Below are 21822 nucleotides of genomic sequence, written 5' to 3' on the forward strand. Positions count from 1 at the left end.
TTTTATGTTGGTTCCATTTCGCCAATTGCTCTTAAATTAAACTACATTAAATATACTGTATGAGTATATTTAAATATATTTTTGTGTGTTTTATCTGAAAAAATAAGAAAAGAGCAGTGCAGGGTTTAACCTCACTTAGGGCACAAATCCAATGGTCCAAGGAAGGGTCCTGAGCTGAATTTAAACATTAGCTTTTCCTTTCACAATACAGAGGTTTCAACAACAATATTTCAACCATCAGTACAGTCCTCTCTCGGAGATGTGACCTCACCATGACGAGACACTTTGGAGACACCAATGAGACTCTGATGTGCCCTCCTTTGCCAGTGAATGTGCACAACTCATGAGAGAAAGCTGCCATTTGTTAAATGAGTGTGTGCGATTTCTGATTCACTCTCCAACAATAGTTGTTAAACACTACAGCCTACACACACTGTGTCTGGTGGTTATTACACATTCTGTTGCCATAGAGACTTGGGAATGTGCTCACTCACCAAACCCAATGAGTCACGAGACCAAAAACAGGATTGGGGGTGTTTACCACAATCTTCACATCAGTGATGTGATTTGAGAGGAAACACAATCAACATCACTATGTAATTCCTACAAAAAAGTAGAAATAGACATTGAGGGGGACATGTTTCCCCAAATATTCAAAAGTAGTTGATCAATTTGGGTTTTACAATGGCTGATTCTTGTGACTGAACGTTTTCCCCATAGTAATACACATATATGGCCCACTCTGCTGAAAAAACAATCTAAGCTGGTTGGCCGGTCTTAGCTGGTTTAAGCTGGTCTAACAGCCCAACCACATGAAAAGTTCCCCAAACCCCTAATAAAACAGCCAACTGACCAGTCTGGGAGACCAGCTAAGGCTGGCTTAATGACAGCACTTGTATGATTTAAAGATGTGCATTTTCTACATCACTAGCGTCACCAAACGGAACTGCAAAAATAGTGACTGTGGCAGCGGGGGCATGGTCGAGCGTTCTGGAGAGAGAGAAAGCAGTAAGGGTGCACACACTTGAGCACTATAATGTCTAACACCTATTTCTGATTGCATTAAGCACTGGGTAGAGCGATAAAAAGGGACTACACCAGAGACGAGGGAGACAGAACTACCCGTCTGAAAGAGACTGTCTAGAATTTAAGCTAAAGAGTGTTACGCTGAAAAGCCCCTTTAAGTTTGTTTCCTTTGTCCTCCTTTCCCTCACTTCATTGAATGCTACAATTACTTTTTTTTTAAACACGTTTCCATTGGTCAGTTAAGCAGACAGTCCCGTCCCAAACTCACAGCACTAGTTAAGCAGATGTTGCTGTGCCGGGCTTATCAGGATGCTCAAACAAACAGAGCAATGTTTTGACAGAGCGATAGTGTTCACACGTTTCATTGAAACATTAAAGAAATTATACATTTCACCTTTAAAGACTAAACAAACAGGAAGCTAAAATCCTGAATGACCAATGGCAGTGTAACCAAAAGCGTTTGATGCTTATTGCATATAGTGTCACTGATAAAGTTGATATCCATCTGTTCCCTCTCAGCATGCCTGGTGTGCTGTGCTCTGGTTTCTGTGCTAATTAACCCATATGTGGTTATTAATATTGAGCTAGAGATGAAAGCAGAGCTGCAGTGGAAATGGGGCAGATGGAGAGAAGAGGGGGCGGATTTAAGGGTGGCATCAGAAGAAGTGGGTCACTCCCACCCCAGTGTGACAGAAGAGTTACAGCCATTACTATATTAAAAACACCCATGGGCTCTTTTTAATTGCCCAGTACCCAATGGGCTATAGGTATGGTGACAAATGCAGACTGCTCTTAAAGGAGACATTTTTGGTTTAACATGTAAGACACTGCTATATGTTTTGGGAAAACTTTGAAAATAAAAGCTGTTTATTGAACCTATTCGTAAAAGGACATCCAACTAATAGACAAGTGCAGATCAAGTTTGGAGATTGTTGTGCAAGTTTTTGCATTTCTTCTTCAACATTAGGGAAGATGGTCACTTATAAATGGGTAGTTCACACACACACACACACACACACACACAATGTATCCATAGTCATTTAATCAATTAAATCAACATTAAAATTGAAGTAAATGTATAAGGGACCATCTCTTAGGCCATGTGACTGGACACCATTTCTTTTAAAATTTTCACTTTTTTTTTTTTTTTTTTACATCATTAGTTCATTTAAAATGGTCCTTCATTTTGGTAAATACATTTTTAAACATACAAATATTTCATGTAGTCTCAATTAATATGAGCTCATAAAAGCTGCATGCATTATAATTGTAAAGAATCAGCAAAATAATGGTTAAAATAGTTTAGATGGAGTAAAGCAAGACCTATCTAAAAGTATTTCATGTCATCTGCCCATATACACATTAAGGCAACAAGCATTTGCCCTCCTCAATGGTTTAAAATCACAGAAATTTGAATAACACTGGTCAAACATATGATTTTCTCTGAGTCACACATATTCCAGGTTTAATACAAGTGAAGATCAATCAACAGAATTTGTGGCATATTGATTACCACAAAATTTTATTAATATTAATTTGTCCCTCCATTTCTTTTAAAAAGCAAAATTCTGGGTTACAGTGAGGAACTTACAATGGAAGTGAATGGGGAAATCTGTAAATGTTAAAATAGTCACTGTTTCAAAAGTATAGACACAAGATGTAAACAATATCCATGTTAATATGATTTTAGAGTGAAAAAAATTCACTAACTCACTAACCTTTTCTGTGTAAACTTATATCCAAATTTACAACTTCATTCTCAAAATGCCCTAAACCTTAAAATCCTAAAATGACTGTTAATTAAAAATGACAGTTTAAACATTATTTACACCTCAAATAATACCCATGTTTTAAAAGAAGAATTGATGTGTGATTTTATAAAATTATAAGCTTCACATTTCTGTCTTGAAAACCCTCCAAAAATTGGCCCCATTCACTTCCATTGTAAGTACTGTAACCTCAATTTTTGCTTTTTATCAAGAAAAGGACAGACAAGTCTAAATTAATTTTTGTGGTAATCAACATTATGCCATGGTTGAGTCAAAAATTATTTTTTGTCACAAATGCTTTCGATTGAGCTAAATATCCAGTGGCATTATATGAAGTAGACATCAACTAATCCAATTTTCATTTCAATGAAATGGCATTTCCCTCCACCAAAAATTTTGACTTTTTTTAAATGCTCTCCATAACCGCAAACTTTGGAACATTATGACATTTGGAATCTTGAAAACGGAGGTTTCAGACTTTGGATTATAGATTAGTGTGGATGTGGTCATAAAGGAAAAGTTCACCCAAAAATAAAAATTCTCTTATCATTTACTCACCCTCATGCCATCCCAGATGTGCATGACTTTCTTTCTTCTGCTGAACACAAATGAAGATTTTTAAAAGAACATCTCAGCTCTGTAGGTCTATACAAGTGGCCAGAAATTTGATAGCTCCAAAAAAGGACAAAAAGGCAGCATTTAAGTAATTCAGACAACTCCAGTGGTTTAATCCATGCCTTCAAAAGCGATATGAAAGGTGTGGGTGAGAAACAGATCAATATTTAAGTCCTTTGTTACTATAAATTCTTCTCTCTGCTCAGTAGGTGGCAATATGCATGAAGAATACAAATCACCAAAAAACAAAAGAATGTGAACGTGAAAGCGGAGATCCTATAGTACAAAAGGACCCACACCTATCATATCGCTTCTGAAGACATGGATTTAACCACTTGAGTCGTCTGAATTACTTAAATGCTGCCTTTATGTCCTTTTTGGACATTCTGGAGTTCTGGACACCATTCACTTGCATCGAATGGACCAACAGAGCTGAAATATTCTTCTAAAAATCTTTGTTCGTGTTCTACAGATGAAATAAAGTCATACAAATCTGGGATGGCATGAGAGTGAGTAAATGATTAGAGAATTTTCATTTTTAGGTGAACTATCCCTCTAAACTAAATAGAGAAAATCCAAAGTCAGGGCAGATTTACAATGTTTTTTAATTGAGAACTGAGATATCTAATGGTAAAAAACCTGAGCAGTTTGAAGCCCCACAATAACAGGCTTTTCTTTGAAGCAGTTTTCCACCATCAGGCCCTTTCTGAGTCTCGCTTGGCACTTTATCCCATTTCTGTGTGTCTGTGCTGCTGAGGAGTCCTCCAGCATAGTCAAAGGTCAGTTCTTCACCCTGCTCTATCTTTCGGTTCGTAAACAGAGCAAGTCTGGGCAACAGTGAGTGCACTCGTACCGGCACCATGACCAGGTTGGGCTGGCACGAGTGGTTCATGAACCTGCCCACATTTCCCATGCACACAGGGTCTACAAACATCTGGGTGACCCTGTCTCCTCCACTGTGCTCCTGAACAGCAATGATGTAATTCATATCATCGGGAGTCTGGGAGAGCTGGCGGCTTCGAGCCTCATCAGGCCCGATGATTTCCCCTGTGTACTCGCACACAAAGCGGCCACAAGGGAGGCGCTCTAAAGTCTCCACCCCCAAGCCCCTGTCTTTGGTGCTGAAGACACCCAGGCGAACCTTGATCCCATTTTGAACCACACGGTTTTGGCAGGACTCACTGCACGCACATAAGGCATTGCACTCAAACACAGGCCTGCTGTAGCCACCCTCCTCTTGTTGCTGGTTCAGAAGTCCATCATTGTTGTACGTCTGGCCAAATCTCAAACAGGGGCATCTGTCGAGCAGACAGGACTGGGAATGACAAGAGCAGCCGGGGAGGGTCACCGCACTAGGATCAAGGTCACAGCCTGGCCCTTGTACATTCTCTGGTACATACTAATGGATAATGATTAAGAGAAATCAATGGAAAACTATAGGAATGTGCTGCCATCTAGTGGTGGTGTAGCATAACTACAAATAGCATGTAAATAAATGGGTAGACATCCTTACAGTCATTCAAATAAACGCATGTGCTGTTTATAAACATAATTAAACTGTAACAATCAAAATGTACATACATAGAGTGTGAATTTCAAACAAGGAGGCTAAAATATAATTATATTACCTGAAAGTTGGTAAAAGCTTCTTTGGGAACACTGCTCTCAATCAAAACGGGGACATTCTCGAGTCCATTACTCAGATCCTGACTGTATGTTTGCATTATATTTTTCGGAAACTTATGGAAGACTCTGGTGTGAAAGACAACATTATTCCGACAGGTTTGTTATGTGTCCTTGTGAGCAACGCGACCGCAACAGGAAATGCTTCATGATGACACCAGAGCCCTTCTATCAGAAAGCCTTCAAGGTAAGCGAAGCAACACCAAAGATAATTTAGCAGAGACGGACCACTTCTATTAAAATAAATAGAAGAAACAAATTGGAACGCCTTACAGGTAAAAGAGCCAATCACCTTTTATATACAGACATAGCCTGTCAATCAACTCGACAATCAGCTAGACAATCCTGGAATGATAGTTTTTTTTTTTTTTTTTTTTTTTTTTTTTGCGTGATCCGAGTTACAGAAGCACAATTTATGATACCATTGTTTTCAGTTTATACTTTAGATTTAAAATGTGTTCTTTGAGCTTAATATTGACCAACCGAGGATCGGATAGGAGCTGTACTTTTAGGCCGCTTGTTTACATAGAAAATAGCTGCCAGTCTGCTCGAGAGCGTTCCAAAGATGGCCGCCGAGTGGACTGATTATATGAGCGATACACTGGCTAGGAGACAAGAAGTCGTTTTTTAATGGATGTCTATGGAGGAGGTGCTTCATTGTGCTTAATAAACTGCTTTGTGGCCTGTCCGCTAGTCATCAACATGTTTTACACTAAACAATCCTTTTAGAATTAACACGTTAACACAATTAACAATTTTGCGACAGGGAGGTGTCAGTTTACGGCTCTCCCTTTCATTTTTATGGTATCCGCAAACTGACTAACTGTCGTAACACGCTAGCTGACCGTGACGCTCTCGCCTATCTTTGGTTACGCTCTCGCCAATGGTAAAATCGCGGAGGTTGTAATGTTAGTATAAAAGATCTCAGCTAAACACTTTGGTTTATCCAAAATAAAAGTCCACTCACGTATCATAAGAGACCGAAGCATTTATTGATATTAATGATTTATTTTATTTTTTCCTCTTTGATTTGAAAGTGTTTTTAGGAGGTGGCTGGTTATAAAAATCCTGATGTTAATTCATGTTTATTTTATGGAAAATATTGCAACAATGCAACCATCATTTTTATCACAATTTCAAGCAAGCACATGTAATGTATATTATTTTACTTCCTTTGGAGGCCTTCCCACTAATCTAGGAAACAAACGGGATATTTTCATGGGATATGAAAGTTATTGTGCTATGTATGTTTCTGTCAGAGCAGTCCTCTTTTAAAAAGTTGAAAATAAAAAAGAATATGAAAAGAAAGAATAGACTTATTTATAATTTACTGTTTTTTGAGTTGTTTGAATTACATAAAATAAATTGTTGACCACTTAGGTCCACTGTAGCATTTTTTCCCAGATTCCCTAAAATTGTCTCATGTTTACTCACGTTTAAATGTTTTGGGATGTTGGTGTTTTTCTAAGGCTGATTAACTGTTCAATCGCATTTCATTATAACCAAAAAAAAAAAAAAAAAAAAAAAAAAAAAAAACCAACCAAACAAACAAACAAAAAAACTAAAATTGTAAATATGGATAGTATAGTCAAAAAAAAAAAAAATCCCCCAGCTCTGGCAGATTTTTATAGCATACTGTAATGAGCATAACCCATTTTTTATTATGTGATTGCTTATACTGATTACAATCAAACGGGGTTACTTTTTATGGAATAAGCTATCATGTAATGACATAAAATGCTATATAATTCTCACAACATAAATTCACCAGCTATCAGAAAGAGTGCTTTGGTTTTTGAGATCTTTACAAAAATAAAAAACATTAACAATTCATTAAAAACATTGAAATAAAATAACATGATTAAACTATCATTTAATTTGAAGCATACTCATTACAGCCATGGATATATTCTTTACTCGAAGAGTACCATACAAATACCGAAATACTTGGTCATTACACCATTGATTGACAATTTTATCAATTTTTCCAACTCTGTATGCATGTGTGTGTCTGTACGTATGTGTATAATTATTTTTTATTATTATCTATGTCTTGCTGCTGTTTTTGTATTGTTGTACACTGGAAGCTCCTGTCACCAAGACTAATTCCTTGTATGTGTAAGTATACTTGGCAATAAAGCTCATTCTGATTCTGATTCCAGGCATAAAAAAACAGTATTTAAAAATTACCTGATCTGTGACCGTGGGAACCCTGTCCATAGAATTAAAATAAAACAATATAGACATGGCTGGTTTAACTGAGTTTTTTATTGTTTTTCCATAAAACCAGCATCACAAAAGACACTACAACAACATAAAATTGCTTTAGAGGAGTGGTGATCGCTTTAAAAACAGTCTAATTGGCACTTTAGTGCTTTTCATCCACTCCCACCTCTAACTGGCATTTCTCATGTGCAGATGTTTGTAGCATGATTAATGTACAGCAAGCAGCAATGTATTTCAACATTCATTTTTAAATTTAACAATAACAGAATCTGGTAAAACACAAGAGGGCAAAACTCAAGAAAATGGTTAAAGTAAAAAAAAAAATAATAATAATAATAAAAAAAAGTATCAAGGCAAAATATGTTATCCTATGTAATTTCAGTCTTACTTTGCATTACCATTAATATATTTTGCCTTTCAAAATGGTTTAAAAACCAGGTCAGAACCAAAAGACACACTACATAGGGCTGTTTACATGGGAAAGCACAACAGAGACAGTAACAAGTTATCTGACGGATCAGAAGAATGGAGGCCTAGATGAACATGACGTCAGCCATAATCAGGCATAAAACGAGGAAGAACCCATATCTGTTAACAGCGTCACAATGGTCCCATACGTAAATGAATTGATCTATCAGAGCCAGCCAGTTGGAATTCAGTTTGAATAATTAATGTTAATGATGTAGACAGGAGGTGAATGTTTGTAGTCATCTTGTCCTCGTCATGGACCCAAAGAGATATTTAAGTCAAGGTTTCCCCTTTTGTGACCTTAAGAGTAAAAAACAGACAACAAATCAGAGGTTTGTATCAAACAATACAAGACTAGAGACTCCTGCAAACTGTTGCAGTTAACTTACCCTGGCTTCGATATACTCGATCCTTCTCTCCAGAGCGGTAAGTTTCTCATTCAGAGTGGCTAAACGGGACCTGCAGGACATATCTGAAAAGAAAAACATCTTCTGTCAGCAATGCACCGATAGAGGCCTAAATGTCAATGTTACATACAGAAACGCCCTAATTTCCTTTGACCAAAAATATAAAATAATTTACCGGTTATGTGTGATATCAACATGTGAAATAGACCTTTTTCACACTCAGGGTGTTGGAACACAGAAGTAAAAGTTTGCAGGGTAAACTTCGACAGCGGTGAATGAGAGTTCAAAGCAAATATTATTTTCTTGGAAGATGCCAAAATTACTCTCAGAAGCTGTAATATAAACCACCTCGCAGCTGTGGTAATTCAGTTTTTAAAACTAATACCAGGGTAATATAAAACAAAGTACAATGTTATAAATGTACAATCAATATTTACATTTTTTTTTATAATATATATAAAAAAACTGCGAGATTTACGCTGCTAAATAAGACGGAAATCCTAGTCTGTGAAAAAGGTCTAGTATTGATATTCCATATACTGTGAGCACTGAAACTTGGTCTGCTTTATCAAAACAAACCAATGGATCTGCATCAGTGTATCCTGTTTGGCATTTTGACCACAATCAAAGACTTTAACGGTGTATGTAGATATTGAGAAACGTATATTAGGTATACCAAGAAGCTAAATAATCAGTTTAACACTATGTTTAGTGACACAAAAGTAAAAAATAAAATAAAACTCAAGACGAGAGATCAGATCAGACCAACCCAACGCCCAACTAGCTATTCTGATGAGTACTCGTAGGTCGAATAATTTGCTTCTCCAACATATGTAGACACATCTTCCGATGTTTTTGGGGTCCTAAACAGCATAAAATCCAAAACAATCTTGATAAGCCAACATATTTTCCACATATACCGCAACCAAATGACCCACTTCTCTCGATTAGCATGCTAACACGAAGAATTGGCGAAATACATCGAGTAAAATCAAACGACACAGAGCAGCTTCTGCATCTTACCGAAGGAATTGAGGAAATCGGCGATTTTCTTAATGCTGCTGGTGATCACTTCGATGTATTCCCGATTCGCCCAGTCTTGGTGAATTTCTCGTTGCACTGGATCCTCCTGTCCGGACATCGTGAGCTAGTTAGCTTTAGCCGCAGTATGTGTGAAATGGCGGTTGGCATACAACGAAAGGTGCATTACCACTACCTGCTGGTTGGGAGTGTGTGTCGGGATCAAATTACGCTATTCTTAGTACAAATGCACTATATCTCCTCCTGACTGACCTATATTTCTTTTATTTAACTCTGTCGCTTACAGATATTGCATAAAATATGTAAAACACTCAACCCATGAATTTCTTCCTAGAATGCCTGTCAACTCAAAAATCATCTTAATTTAAGGTTAGAAATCAATATCTTTCTTTTATTACTATACCTCAGACAGATCATCATAACATGCTCTACTGTTTCTTCCTGATTACAAACTTCACATTTCCCTGAATCATGTTTCCCTATTCTATACAAAGTACTATTAAGTGCTGTATGACTAAATCTAAATCCAAAGAGATTATTGTTTCTACTCTTCTATTTTGCCGTTACTCTACCTTTACCAACATTTCTTTGAATGTTATAAAACCGTCTTCCTGTTCTATCCTCCTCCCATTGTTTATGCCACCTACTCCTCATATGTTGTTTAATTAAACTTTTAATTTCAGTCTTACTATATTTTACATTTGTCTATATCTCTTTTCTTTGTAGCTTCTTTTGCACTCTCATCTGCCATCTCATTTCCTTTTAACCCTACATGAGATAATGCCCTACAAAAAGTTACAATTAATCCCATCATCTGAATCCTATATATTGTTTGAAGTATCTCAATCAAAACATCTGCTCTACTTTCAGTATGACATGTTTTTAATGTTGTTAATGGTGAACTTGAGTCCGAACATTTAAGAGCCGTCCTCAATGGTCTTTTTCCTCAACCCACAGTAATTACACAGCCATTAAGATTGCTACCATTTCTCCAGTGTACACTGAAAGATTATCTGAGATTCTTTTATTAACCTGAATATTGAAATCCAGAACCGTGAATGCCACACCTACTTTGTTTTCTATATTTTTCGATGCATCTGAATATATATGAACATAGCTATAATAATGATCCTGCATGTACTTATATGTTATTTGGGCATTTGGTTTAGACCCCTGATCCTTGTTTTCTTTATCTAACAGTGTCATATCTATAGTAGGTTGTGGTAACAACCATTGAGGAATTGTTGACATGGTACTGTTGGACTAATGGGAGTCTCATTTGCAGTTGTATTCTTCTGAGTTCTAAAGGCATTTCTCTCATTTCAATCTGTAATGCTGTGGTTGGTGTTGATCTAATAGCCCCTGTACATATCCTTAATGCCTGAAATTGAATTTTGTCTAATTCTTTCAGCATACTATTGGCTGCAGATTGAAACACTATACACCATAATCCAAAACTGACTGTATTAGTCCAACGTAAAAACTTTTCAGAGCCGACCTCTCAGCCTACCAATCTGTTCCCACCAAACATCTAAATAAATTCAGTACTTTTTTGCACTTATCAATAATCTTTCTAATGTGTATTTTAAATGTGAGTTTTTTGTTAAACCATATCCCCAAAAACTTAAGCATGAAACTCTTTCAACCTCCTGACCATATAATTTCAATTTTAACTCCTTGCTAATCTTCCGTTTTGAAAAAATACAGTTTTTGTTTTATCAATAGAAAATCTAAACCCCCATTGATATTACCATTTTTCTACTTTTGTAATTGCTTCTTGTATTTTCTTAACAATATATTCTACATTCTTTCCTCATTTCCAAATCGCTCCATCGTCTGAAAAAAGAGAGAACCCTATTCCTTCTTTAATATTTTTTTTGTTATTAACAATTTTTATTGATTCCATTCAACAAATTAAATAAACATCACAGAAAATGCGGAATCAAGTTATGTACAATTAAACCCTTCCCCCCGAACACCCCCACCCAACACAAACACACCCCAGTGGTCATAAATATTTGGAAGCAAAATAAAAAACACAAACACACACACACACACACACACACACACACACACACACACACACACACACACACACACACACAAAAAAGCATATTTTCAAAAAACAATCAAATTGCACACACATATTTAAAACTAGAGATCCCTTTCCACCTCACCTTCCCGAAAGCCATCCAGAAAGGCCAAATATCTGCCCCATTTCCTATCAATAACTCCAGATTTCCCAGCCTTCTATACATCCCTTCCTCAAAGGCCGCCACCCTCCCCATCTCCGAGCACCACTCATGAAATGAGGGCACTCCAACTGACCTCCAACCCCTTAAAATAACCTGTCTGGTGATCATGACGCTCGTTAGGACCCAACACTTTATGTGCCGATTCTCAACGTCGATGACCACCCCATCGCCCAAAGTAAGTCTGGGGCAAAGTGAAAGCCGAGTGCCCAATACATCACATATAAGACTCTGAACTTTCAACCAGAACTCCTGGATCTCAACACACCCCCAAAAGACATGAGTTATGTCTGCAACCTCTGATTGACATCGCCAGCAGGTGGGTGTGTCTTTAAGACCAAGCCTATACAATCTGGAGGGGGTCCAATAAAATTGATGTAAAATCTTAAATTGCATAAGGCGAACCCTTGCATCTCTAGATGCAGACTTGACATTTTGTAGGATCCTAGCCCACACCCCCTCCTCCAATGTCAAGTTTAGATCTTTCTCCCATAATTTTTTGAGAGAATTCAAAGTTCCGTCCCCCAGACTCTGAATTAGCAGGGAGTAATACACTGATGCCTCATGACCCTTCCCAAAAGCAGCAATCACCACTCCCAGAGTATCTGCCGCACTGTGGGGGTGTGTGCCACTCCTAAAAACAGTGCAGAGTAGGTGGCGCAGCTGTAAATACTTATAAAACTGAGATCTGGGAATGCCAAAATGTTGAACCAAATTTTCAAAAGGTCTCACTCCACTCTCATATAGGTCACCAAGTGTATTAACCCCCCTCACAATCCAGTCTGACCAACAAAAAGGGGACTTATTAATACATAGTTTAGGGTTCAGCGACATGTTCGAGGCTACGTTTAAATAAATATCAGAATTAAACACTCTGGACACTTTTGTTCATATTGAGTGCAAATGGAAAATAACGGGGTGCGGCTAAACCTCTCTGGCTAGTTTAATCAAAAGGCTTTGCAGTGGCAATATGGGAGCAATAACTTCCTTTTTAATATAAAACCAGGGAGGGGCTCTCTCAGGTGGAAGCGACCAGTGAGCCAAAGGTCTAGGACCAAATGCATAATAATAAAACAAAATCTTGGGTAGGCCTAACCCACCTTTGTCAATCGGCCTATGTAACTTATTGAAATTTAACCTGGGACGCTTAACATTCCAAATGAAGGACTTCGCTATGATATCAAATTGCTTGAAATAAGAGAGGGGGACATCTACAGGGAGACACTGTAGCTGGTAGTTGAATTTTGGAATACAATTCATTTTAATAACATTGTAGGGCTTTACCAGTTGTTTAGATCAGTGTTACCATCAGAAATAATTAATAATTATTTCTGTAGTTATTAATTAATATTTAAATTAATTAATTGGATCTAACTCATTAAAATCTTGAAACACAAGAATAACACGCTATAATATTCTATCTCTGCCCAGACGTAAACCTCTTAATTGAATCGCATGAGGACACAGGTAGAATGTGTTTTCCTCTGTCTTTTAACTTTGCCCTGGTTCCTTGAGGCTCGGGTGATGACGGGAGGCCGTTTCCTCACTCTGTCGGCGGGTGGTACGGCTGTTGATTGTCGGCGGGCGGTATGGCTGTTGATTCTCGGCGGGCTGGCGGAGAACTCAGAAATGTCGACTTGATTGAAGATGGAAGAGAAATCTTTAATCTCTTCACTTCTGTAGGCAAACGGATGAAGATGCGAATTGCTCGGCGGTCTCCTTCGGATCCGTTAGAGTGTTTGGTTGAACACAGAGTAATCTCAACTCGTCCAGCGAGATGGAGATTGTATGGCTACAGTTTCAAGTCGGACATTACTTCCTTGTGCCACGAGGTTGCACCTGAGAGCAGCAAAAAAAACTACATCTATATTTGGTGAACAAAGTCGCTGGAAGCGAATTCTGGACGCATTTCAGAATTATTTCAACTCCTGATGATGTCATGTTTGAGGGACGTTCTGTTGTGTGCCTCATCCAATAGGAGTTGAGAGCTCGATCCTTTAGTGAGCAAGGCTTCATGGATCTGTAGTCAGTTTTGGACTCCCTTTGTTTGATTTTGGCGCAATTTTTATCAGTAAAATTTATGATTTAGAAGGTGGGGGCTTGAGTTATGTTTTTACGACTGTGTTAGGCCTGCCTTTGTCTTCTATCTGAATACATGAGGCCCAACAACATTAACCTTCCCAATCATCGATAAGTGTAATGAAGCCCACCTGTCCAAATCATTTGAAAAACTTTTTATTAAGGGATCAAAATTAACTCTGACTAAATCAGACAAATTTGCTGGGAATAAAATTCCCAAATACTTAATTCCCTGTTTGGGCCACTGGAAAGCACCCGGCTGGAAGGCCGTTACTGGACAGTACACTGTCAAAGCCAAAACTACGGATTTAGATCAATTGACTTTGTATCCTGAGAACTTGGAAAAGGAGTTAATAATTCTGTGGAGGCAAGGCATAGATCTAGTGGGGTCAGAGACGAATAATAAAATATCATCTGTGTAAAGCAGAAGTTTATGCGCCACAACTCCCGCAATCACCCCTGGAAAATCCTCCTCCTTTCTTATCGCGGCTGCTAATGGTTCCAGGGCAAGACAGAACAATAATGGGGAAAGAGGGCAACCCTGCCGTGTGCCACTATCCAGAGTAAAATAATCTGAAATTAACCTGTTTGTTTGTACCGCTGCTACAGGGTGTCTATATATTAACTTAATCCAACCAATAAATGTACTCCCGAACCCATACATTTCTAAAATCTTAAAAAGATAATCCCATTCTACCATATCAAACGTCTTTTCGGCGTCAAGTGAGATGGCAGCGACCGGAGATTGATCATTCGCTACTGACCACATGATATTGATGAGACGCCTAATATTATCAGAAGAGCTACGGCCTCGAATAAACCCCACTTGATCTATATGTATAAGTGATGTCATAACTTTACTTAATCGATTAGCCCGAATTTTGGACAACATTTTTACATCTAACTGGATCAGGGAAATTGGGCGGTAACTTTTACACTCGCTTGGATCTTTGTCCTTTTAAGAATCAGACTGATCCAGGCTTGCCTCATGGTTGGAGGAAACTTTCCGTTCTTTAAAAAGTGAAGCCAGTTCTGTAGCATAAGATTTGAAAAACTCAGAGGAAAAGCCATCAGGCCCCGGAGCCTTGCCTGTCAAGAGAATTGTTTTGCTCAGTCGTCAGTTTAGGAAGATTTAATGGTTCCACAAAGTTCCTAATAGCTTCATCAGTAGACGAAGACATGGAACTATAGAGATCAAAGTAGAATTCTTTAAAAGCATTATTAATATCAATGGCCAAGGTAAATATTTCACCACCCGCAGATTTCACAGAGGGAATGGTAGAAAAAGACTCTCTCTGTTTTATATATCTAGCCAAAACTTTTCCTGCTTTGTCCCCCAACTCAAAGTATGACTGTCTTGCCCTGAATAACCAAAACTCCACTTTCCGTGACAAAATAGTATTATATCTATATTTCAATCACGTCAATTCTCTGAGACCATCAGATGACATACGGTACTTCAGCTCTGCCTTGGCACTTTTAATATTTCCTTCCAACTCCACAAGTTCTTGTGCTTTGGATTTTTTGGTGAATGAGGCATACGGTATGATCCGACCCCTAAGAACCACCTTAAGTGCCTCCCAAGCCACGCCCACAGAGGATACTGAGGACCAGTTGGTCTCCATATAAACACTGATTTCAGTCTTTAACATTTGTTGGAAATCAGGATTTTGCAAAAGGGACACATTAAGGCACCAACTATATGATTTCTTTTTCTCTGTATATGGCAACAACTCTAAACTCACCAGGGCATGATCTGAGACTTGGATATTTCCAACTGAGCAATCAACAACAGATGAAATGAGGGATTTGGATATAAAAAAAATCTATTCTAGAACAAATCTTATGGACTGAGGGAAAAAAATGTATAGTCCCTAACAGATGGGTTCAAAAGTCTCCAAATATCCATAAGACCAAGATTTTTACACATCCTGTGAAGCGTCAATGTTGCTCTAGGTGGTTTACACACTTTTGCTTCACTGTGATCAAGGACTGAGTCAATCAAATGATTAAAGTATCCTCCCAATATTATATCATGAGGGGTGCCAGCGGTTTGCAGCATCCCTTCAAGATCTATAAAAAAGCCTTGATCATCAGCGTTAGGTGCATAAATATTAGTCAAAATCAACCTTTGCCCTTGAATTTCAGCTAAAACAATAATGACTCTCCCTAATTTATCTTAGTCTGTTTGAGACATTTGAATTGTAGATGTTTATTAATCAATATAATGACTCCCTTGCTCTTACTTGAGCCAGCACTAAAAAAAACATGTCCACCCCATATCTTCCCAAATTTTTCAGCTTCCTGCGGGGAGAGATGTGTTTCTTGAAGAAACACTATATCATATTTCTTACGTTTAAGAAAATTAATAACCTTCCTTCTTTTTATGGGGTGCCCCAACCCATTCACATTCCATGTGGAGAGAGATAGTACACTCATATTAACATTTACCATTTTGATATAGTAGAAAAAATTAATTGTGTGTCAAAAACAAAATTATACAGACCACATTCCTCATTAGTGAAACAATCAAACCCCGAACTTCCCCCCGAACAAAACAAACAGAAAAAAGAAAAACGTGTGCATAAACCCCGCACACGAAAGCGCCAACCGGCGACAATCCCTCTAAACTCAAAAGGTCCATGAACACCCACGAGCCCCCACGACAATTTTGCCATCGGATTGCTCAATTTTGCCTCACAAATTTGTGAGGCAAAATTACATAACAGAAAATATATTATAAAATAAACCCCAGCCAATCGGAAGAATGAACACAAAGAACATGTAGATTCATTCACAGAAATGTCTCAAAGGTGTGATCTTCCACAAAACAAATTCCAGCTGATATAAAACCGTTCAGATTCCTCGGACAGACAAACGAATGTTCAGTGAGCCGGCTGTTATGAGTTCAGCTGATGATGTAATCATTCCAATGTCCCATAAAAATACTCAACAAAATAAACTCCAGCCAGCAGGAGGAATAAGCACGAAGAATGAACAGATTAATCCACAGCTGTTCCAAAGGAGTGTTATTCAACAGAACAAGCTCCAGCCGCTAGGCGGAACCAATACAAAAAGAAACAAAACCAGCATCACTCGGAGGCCGCATAAAAGTATATACCATGACTTACACAATCCGTAAACTTTATAAAAGACATCCTCTGTGTGAGCATGTAGATATTTTGTGGTCATCCATAGTGTCCACTTTCAAACTGGCCGGGAACTTCAATGCAAAGTAATCTTTCGTCAATGCAAAAGTTTCTTTAAGGAAAAGTGATATTCACAAAACAAACTCCAGCTGCTCGGCAGAGCCAACGCAAAAAGAAAAAAGAAACCAAAATGACACCCAGCTTCCTCAAAAGCCAGAGTAAGTACAGCGAGTCGACCCACTCGCATGAGAAACACCCAATGATTCAATAAAAGACTTTGCCTGATTGGGACATGTAAATACTTTGCGACCGTCCTTCGTTTCTATTCTCAGTTTGGCCGGAAACATCAGAGCAAAAGTGATCTTTCGCTGATGTAAGAGTTTCTTATATTCCTTGAACCGATCGCATTTCTCTTGTCGAACTCGCAAAGTCCGGGAACAAGAAAATATTATTAACTAAATATAATTAACTTCTAGAAAGCTTCCCTTTGCTCCTCGCCTGGTGCAACACAAGATCTTTATCGGATGATCTCAGAAATCTGGCCAGAATCGATCGGGGCCTATCTCCCTCAGCAAATCTGTGAGCTGGGACTCTGTGAGCTCGCTCGATTTCCAGCTTGTGGCCTGTTATGTCGAGCAGACTCGGGAAAAACTCGTCTAGGAATTTCACCATATCTCTGCCCTCCTCATGCTCAGGAATTCCAACAATTCAAAGTTATTCCTGCGGCTTCTGTTCTCAAGATCTTCAAGCTTTTCAAGGAGATGTTCCAAATCAACTTTGGTCGCAGGCGGATTAGCGGTTAATTCCCTCTCCGAAGACTCCAGACAATCGATTCGCCTCTCAACATCAGTCACTCTTGTAACTAACTTGGAGAATTTTATTTCCATCGCCGTAATCGATCGACGTATTACAGCGAGATCCTCCAAGTCAGCAAGAACCTTCATCAGCATCACCGACATGTTGGACAACTGACGCTGGATCACTTCTCCCGCCGCGCCATCCAAATCGAGTCCCCGGTCTGTAGGCCCGTCGGGGCTTTCATCCTGAACACGTAAGTATCTTTTAATGTCTCCAGAGCCTGAGGATTCTTTGCCATCTTTTACCTCAAAGAGCAAATGTGCAACTGTATCAAATTTCACCAGATTATAACATGAAAATAATAAAAATTTTTGCAAAGTGCGCAGAGCTCGTCGCTCACACGTTTGCTTCTTGCATGGCGTCACGTGACCTTTCCTTCTTTAATATTTAAAAAAACACATCATTAATTATAATAGAAAATAATAAAGGACTGATTATACTTCCCTGTGGTGTTCCATTTTCTACAGTCAAATAACCTGAGTAATTCTGCCCAATTTGAACTATAATAGATCTACCAAATAAAAAATCTTTAATCCATCTATAATTTTTCCTTTAACTCCAGCTTTTCGTAGTTTAATTATCAATCCCTCTTTCCACATCATATTGTACACTTTCTCTATATAAAAAAATACTGCCACTACGCTTTCCCTATTAATCTGTGCTCTCCTTACTTCGTATTCTAAACACACTGTAGAATCCATTGTACTTCTACCTTTTCTAAATCCACTTTGACAATTTAAGATATACTGTATCCTTTAGTTTCCATATAATATGTTCATCTTTGATTGATCATTTTCTCCATCACTACATACATGGGATGTTAAAGCAACTGGTCTGTAATCATTTGGACTGCTATCTTCCTTTCCTGTTTTATGGATTGGTACCACTACAGCTTCCTTCCAGCAACTAGGCAATTTCCCCAATTTCCACACTTTATTATATAACTCAAGAAGAATATTTTTGGATGATTCACTTAGATTAAACATCATTATACACTGATCAGCCACAACATTAAAACCACCTGCCTAATATTGTGTAGATCCCCCTCGTGCCGCCAAACTGCGCCAAACCGCGCCAAACCGTGCCAAACCGCATCTCAGAATAGCATTCTGAGGGAGTCACGTGACGCCATGCGAGGTTCGGATGTGTGAACAACGAGCTCTGCACACTTTGTTAGTTTTGATACTTTTAATGATATAAACCGGTGAGATATGATACACCCTGATCCTTAACTGTTCTAGGAAGACATGTCAAAGAATTCAAAATCCTCAGGCTCTGGAGACATTAAAAGACACTTACGTGCTCAAGCACCCCTTCGGAGGCCTCGGACCAGGGAGTCAATTTGGCTGGAGAGGTGAAAGAGATTCGGTGTGAACTGTTGAACCTGTCGGCAATGCTTGTGAGTAGTTATAACCTATACTATGTGTCAAAATGTCAAATTGATTGATTTATGACATGTGATTTATGACCCTCCTGTCAACCTTGATTGACAGGTATGTGTGGCGTGTGATTTATGACAGTCCGGACATGTTAAAAAACATGTTTGGACATGTTCTTCCTGGAGTGTATTGACCAGTCGTCGGATGTCAATGATTGTTTATGGTGTGTTTATGTTAATGATTTTAAGTGTGAGCCCTGATTTTCACAGTTTATCCCCACCAATGTGGTGTTTAAAAACAGTCAGTCACACCGGTCAGTATCAAACCATACAGTTGTGTTAGCGTCTGTGAGGTATAAGTGAATCTTCGTTCTCAAATAATTTTTTTCCGGCAAGTTTTGTTATTTTGAAACGTAATCGTACTTCAAGAGAAGATGGCTGTCTATCTTAACAGTAAGTGTGTTTTATTATCTCGTATTATTATTATTAAGAACATTTATTTATAAGTGAGTCACGGCTCTGATACAATGCTTAAACAGGATCCCTATCGTTCCAGGTGCTGTGGATGATGTGAACTTTTCTGACATTGTTGAGGAAATTCAATTCCTGAACCAAGCGAGTGGTACGTATACCTAATTATATACGTTACATGTCTACGTATAGTGTGTTGTGAATGTGTAGAATGATCATATTTTTAATATTTACCAGCAGGGCCGAATCCGGAGCATAGTTCAACATCAGAGCGTGCGTCTCCGCGAGACAGGGCGAACATTCAGCCGCTTAGTAAGTGTTTATAATGCAGCATTATTTACATGATTTGTTGGATTTGTTTAAAACGTTCTTATGTGTGTTTTTTTCAATTTATTTATGTATTTTTTTCAGAAGATTTATCAAACCTTGTAAACAAGATCGGTGCGTCTGGAAGTGAAAATCACCAGGAGAGGGCTAGAGGCCGTGGAGTTGCAACAAACCCGAAAAGACTCAAATGTAAAACAGTTACGATCGCCCAAGTGCATGCTCCGGTTGATGGGGATGTGAGATCTTGATTTCATACCACAGACACCAGGACGGAAACGGTCAAGACATTCGCTCAGAGCATCAGCTGGTATGTATGTATGTGTGTGTGTGTGTGTGTGTGTGTGTGTGTGCTGTGTGTGAAGTTAACTAAATGCTAAAGTTTGTGAACAAACATTGATGTTGGCTTGAAGTCTTAAATAGTATAACAATATGACTTCTGACTTAATGACTTTAATATGACTTCTCAAAGCCTACATAAATAAATAGGTTAAAAAACATTATTTTATCTTTTTTCCTAATTCATATATCATCCCTAGCAATTTTTTTTTTCACAGAGTTGGTTGTGGATGACCATGTGGTACCCGATGTAAATGATGTTCGGAGCTGGGGTGATGAACTGATAGAATCGTGGGACACCTGTGCATTTTCCCAGGTACCTAAAGAAAAACGAACTCGTGGTGTCTGTGGCAGATTCCGACCCTGAGGCTCTTCCTTCAAATCAGGAGGCTTACAGACGGGGATCACATCCTGTTATAGACAATAAACACATAATCGGACTGATACAGGACGGTTTCAAGACCATTGAGGGACGTTTTAACGCCATTGAGAGGCGCTTTAACATCGTTGAGGAGCGCTTGGATACCTTTGAGAAGAAGCAGGATTATTATTATAAACAGTCCGTGACGGCCACACTACAACAACAAGGTATCTGGATTAAACAAGTGATAGTGATGCAGCGTTTGCATGGTGGGGTGAGCCAACGAGCAGCCCGCGATCAAAACCTGACAACGGACTTGTTAAAGCAGGTCGTACTCATGCTTAAAAAGAAACTCAGGAGAGTTGTAAAAAAGTAAATTTTTAACTGTGTATGTTTTTATATCATCAGTTGTTTCAACATTTATTCCCAATGTATGTTGTTTTAGGTTGGTTGTAATAGTTGATGTTTCAGTGCTGTTTTTGTTTTTACTGTATGGGGCTAGTTTTATTTCCTTAGTTGTTTCCTTAGTTATTTTAAGTGAACACCCCTATGTGTGGTTTAAATAAAAAAGATCTGATTTAAAATGGCAAAACATTGTCGGAAGTCTGATGGTTGTGATCAGGGGCCAACAGCTAGGTTTAGACAATGCGACGACAGCAAGATCCCCCTTGAACAGTGCAGCAACACAGAAACATTGCACTATTTAATTCAGACAAAGGAGGAGATGAATAGATCTGAGTCTACAACTGGTACATTGCTAGAATTATTAAACATTGTGAGATCAATGTCAGACGATCAACCAGAACCAGATCCAAACTCAGCATTAGACAGTGTTTTAAATTCTCACCAGGTGGGCGAGGGTGCAGTTAACCATCCGTATCATTCATTTGATCCTACAGCACCAAACATGGGATTAACCCCCACTGATATTGACATGCTTGTAAGAGAGGGTGGTGATATTGGTGGTTATACTGTGGTCCCGAGACTCAGATTCAATAGTTTGGAGATACGTCGGCATATAAATCTGTGTGTGATATCTGCCACAGACTTGGCAGCCTACGCTATATTTTTGCATGATATTTTGTCCGAAATAGTGTCGTTTTCCAGATTGTTGGCTGGGGATGGTGGGTTAATTAACATAACATTGATAGGGCCTAGTCTAACAACTGATGTTAACACTGTCTTGTCACCTAGCAATGATTACAGTGTGGATGTCTTCACAAATCAGACTGAAAAGATAATGCAAAGCAACTCTGATGTGAGGATTGATGATAGTATGGATCTAAATGTGACTATAACTAGGTGTAAACAAGAGGGTGTGTATCGAAAGATACGTGATCTTGCCCGTACCAAAGTGATCACCAGAAACAGGATGA

The 21822-nt window shown here is 38.5% G+C and overlaps 2 protein-coding genes and 1 long non-coding RNA gene across 4 annotated transcripts; 1 reads left to right on the forward strand and 2 right to left on the reverse strand.

The window, feature by feature from the left end:
• Window positions 1-2053: 2053 nt before the first annotated feature.
• LOC127428338 (histone-lysine N-methyltransferase SETMAR-like) lies at window positions 2054-5457 on the reverse strand. Of its 2 annotated transcripts, none has more exons than XM_051676670.1 (2): window positions 5039-5457; window positions 2054-4725 (listed from the first exon to the last, which is right to left on the reverse strand). In XM_051676670.1, exons 1-2 carry the CDS (start codon window positions 5132-5134, stop codon window positions 4015-4017), a joined length of 807 nt encoding a protein of 268 aa, XP_051532630.1. In that variant the 5' UTR covers window positions 5135-5457; the 3' UTR covers window positions 2054-4014. The 2 variants fall into 2 exon arrangements, with proteins under 2 accessions (XP_051532630.1, XP_051532629.1); XM_051676669.1 differs by having other exon boundaries at window positions 2054-4809; window positions 5039-5455.
• Window positions 5458-7343: 1886 nt separating this feature from the next.
• On the reverse strand, window positions 7344-9384 carry LOC127428350 (probable protein BRICK1). Its single transcript, XM_051676694.1, has 3 exons — window positions 9218-9384; window positions 8177-8259; window positions 7344-8087 (listed from the first exon to the last, which is right to left on the reverse strand). The coding sequence occupies exons 1-3, from the start codon at window positions 9333-9335 to the stop codon at window positions 8061-8063; spliced, it is 228 nt and encodes a 75-aa protein (XP_051532654.1). The 5' UTR covers window positions 9336-9384; the 3' UTR covers window positions 7344-8060.
• Window positions 9385-18883: 9499 nt separating this feature from the next.
• On the forward strand, window positions 18884-20983 carry LOC127428359 (uncharacterized). Its single transcript, XR_007895098.1, has 4 exons — window positions 18884-19573; window positions 19660-19734; window positions 19834-20056; window positions 20304-20983. It is a non-coding gene; the product is annotated as an uncharacterized LOC127428359 (long non-coding RNA).
• Window positions 20984-21822: the final 839 nt, after the last annotated feature.

The sequence above is a fragment of the Myxocyprinus asiaticus genome, chromosome 37 (genome assembly GCF_019703515.2).
Source record: "Myxocyprinus asiaticus isolate MX2 ecotype Aquarium Trade chromosome 37, UBuf_Myxa_2, whole genome shotgun sequence".
Classification (NCBI taxonomy): Eukaryota; Metazoa; Chordata; class Actinopteri; order Cypriniformes; family Catostomidae; genus Myxocyprinus; species Myxocyprinus asiaticus.

What these genes read in the sequence shown, in the direction of transcription:
- LOC127428338 (XM_051676669.1), bottom strand. Translation starts at nt 5,134, where the DNA reads ATGCAAACATACAGTCAGGATCTGAGTAATGGACTCGAGAATGTCCCC. An exon ending in AAGCTTTTACCAACTTTCAG is followed by an intron (nt 4,810 to 5,038) that starts GTAATATAATTA and finishes ATTATCCATTAG; the next exon opens with TATGTACCAGAGAATGTACA.
- LOC127428350 (XM_051676694.1), bottom strand. Translation starts at nt 9,335, where the DNA reads ATGTCCGGACAGGAGGATCCAGTGCAACGAGAAATTCACCAAGACTGG. An exon ending in CGATTTCCTCAATTCCTTCG is followed by an intron (nt 8,260 to 9,217) that starts GTAAGATGCAGA and finishes TTTTCTTTTCAG; the next exon opens with ATATGTCCTGCAGGTCCCGT. An exon ending in TCGAGTATATCGAAGCCAGG is followed by an intron (nt 8,088 to 8,176) that starts GTAAGTTAACTG and finishes TTTACTCTTAAG; the next exon opens with GTCACAAAAGGGGAAACCTT.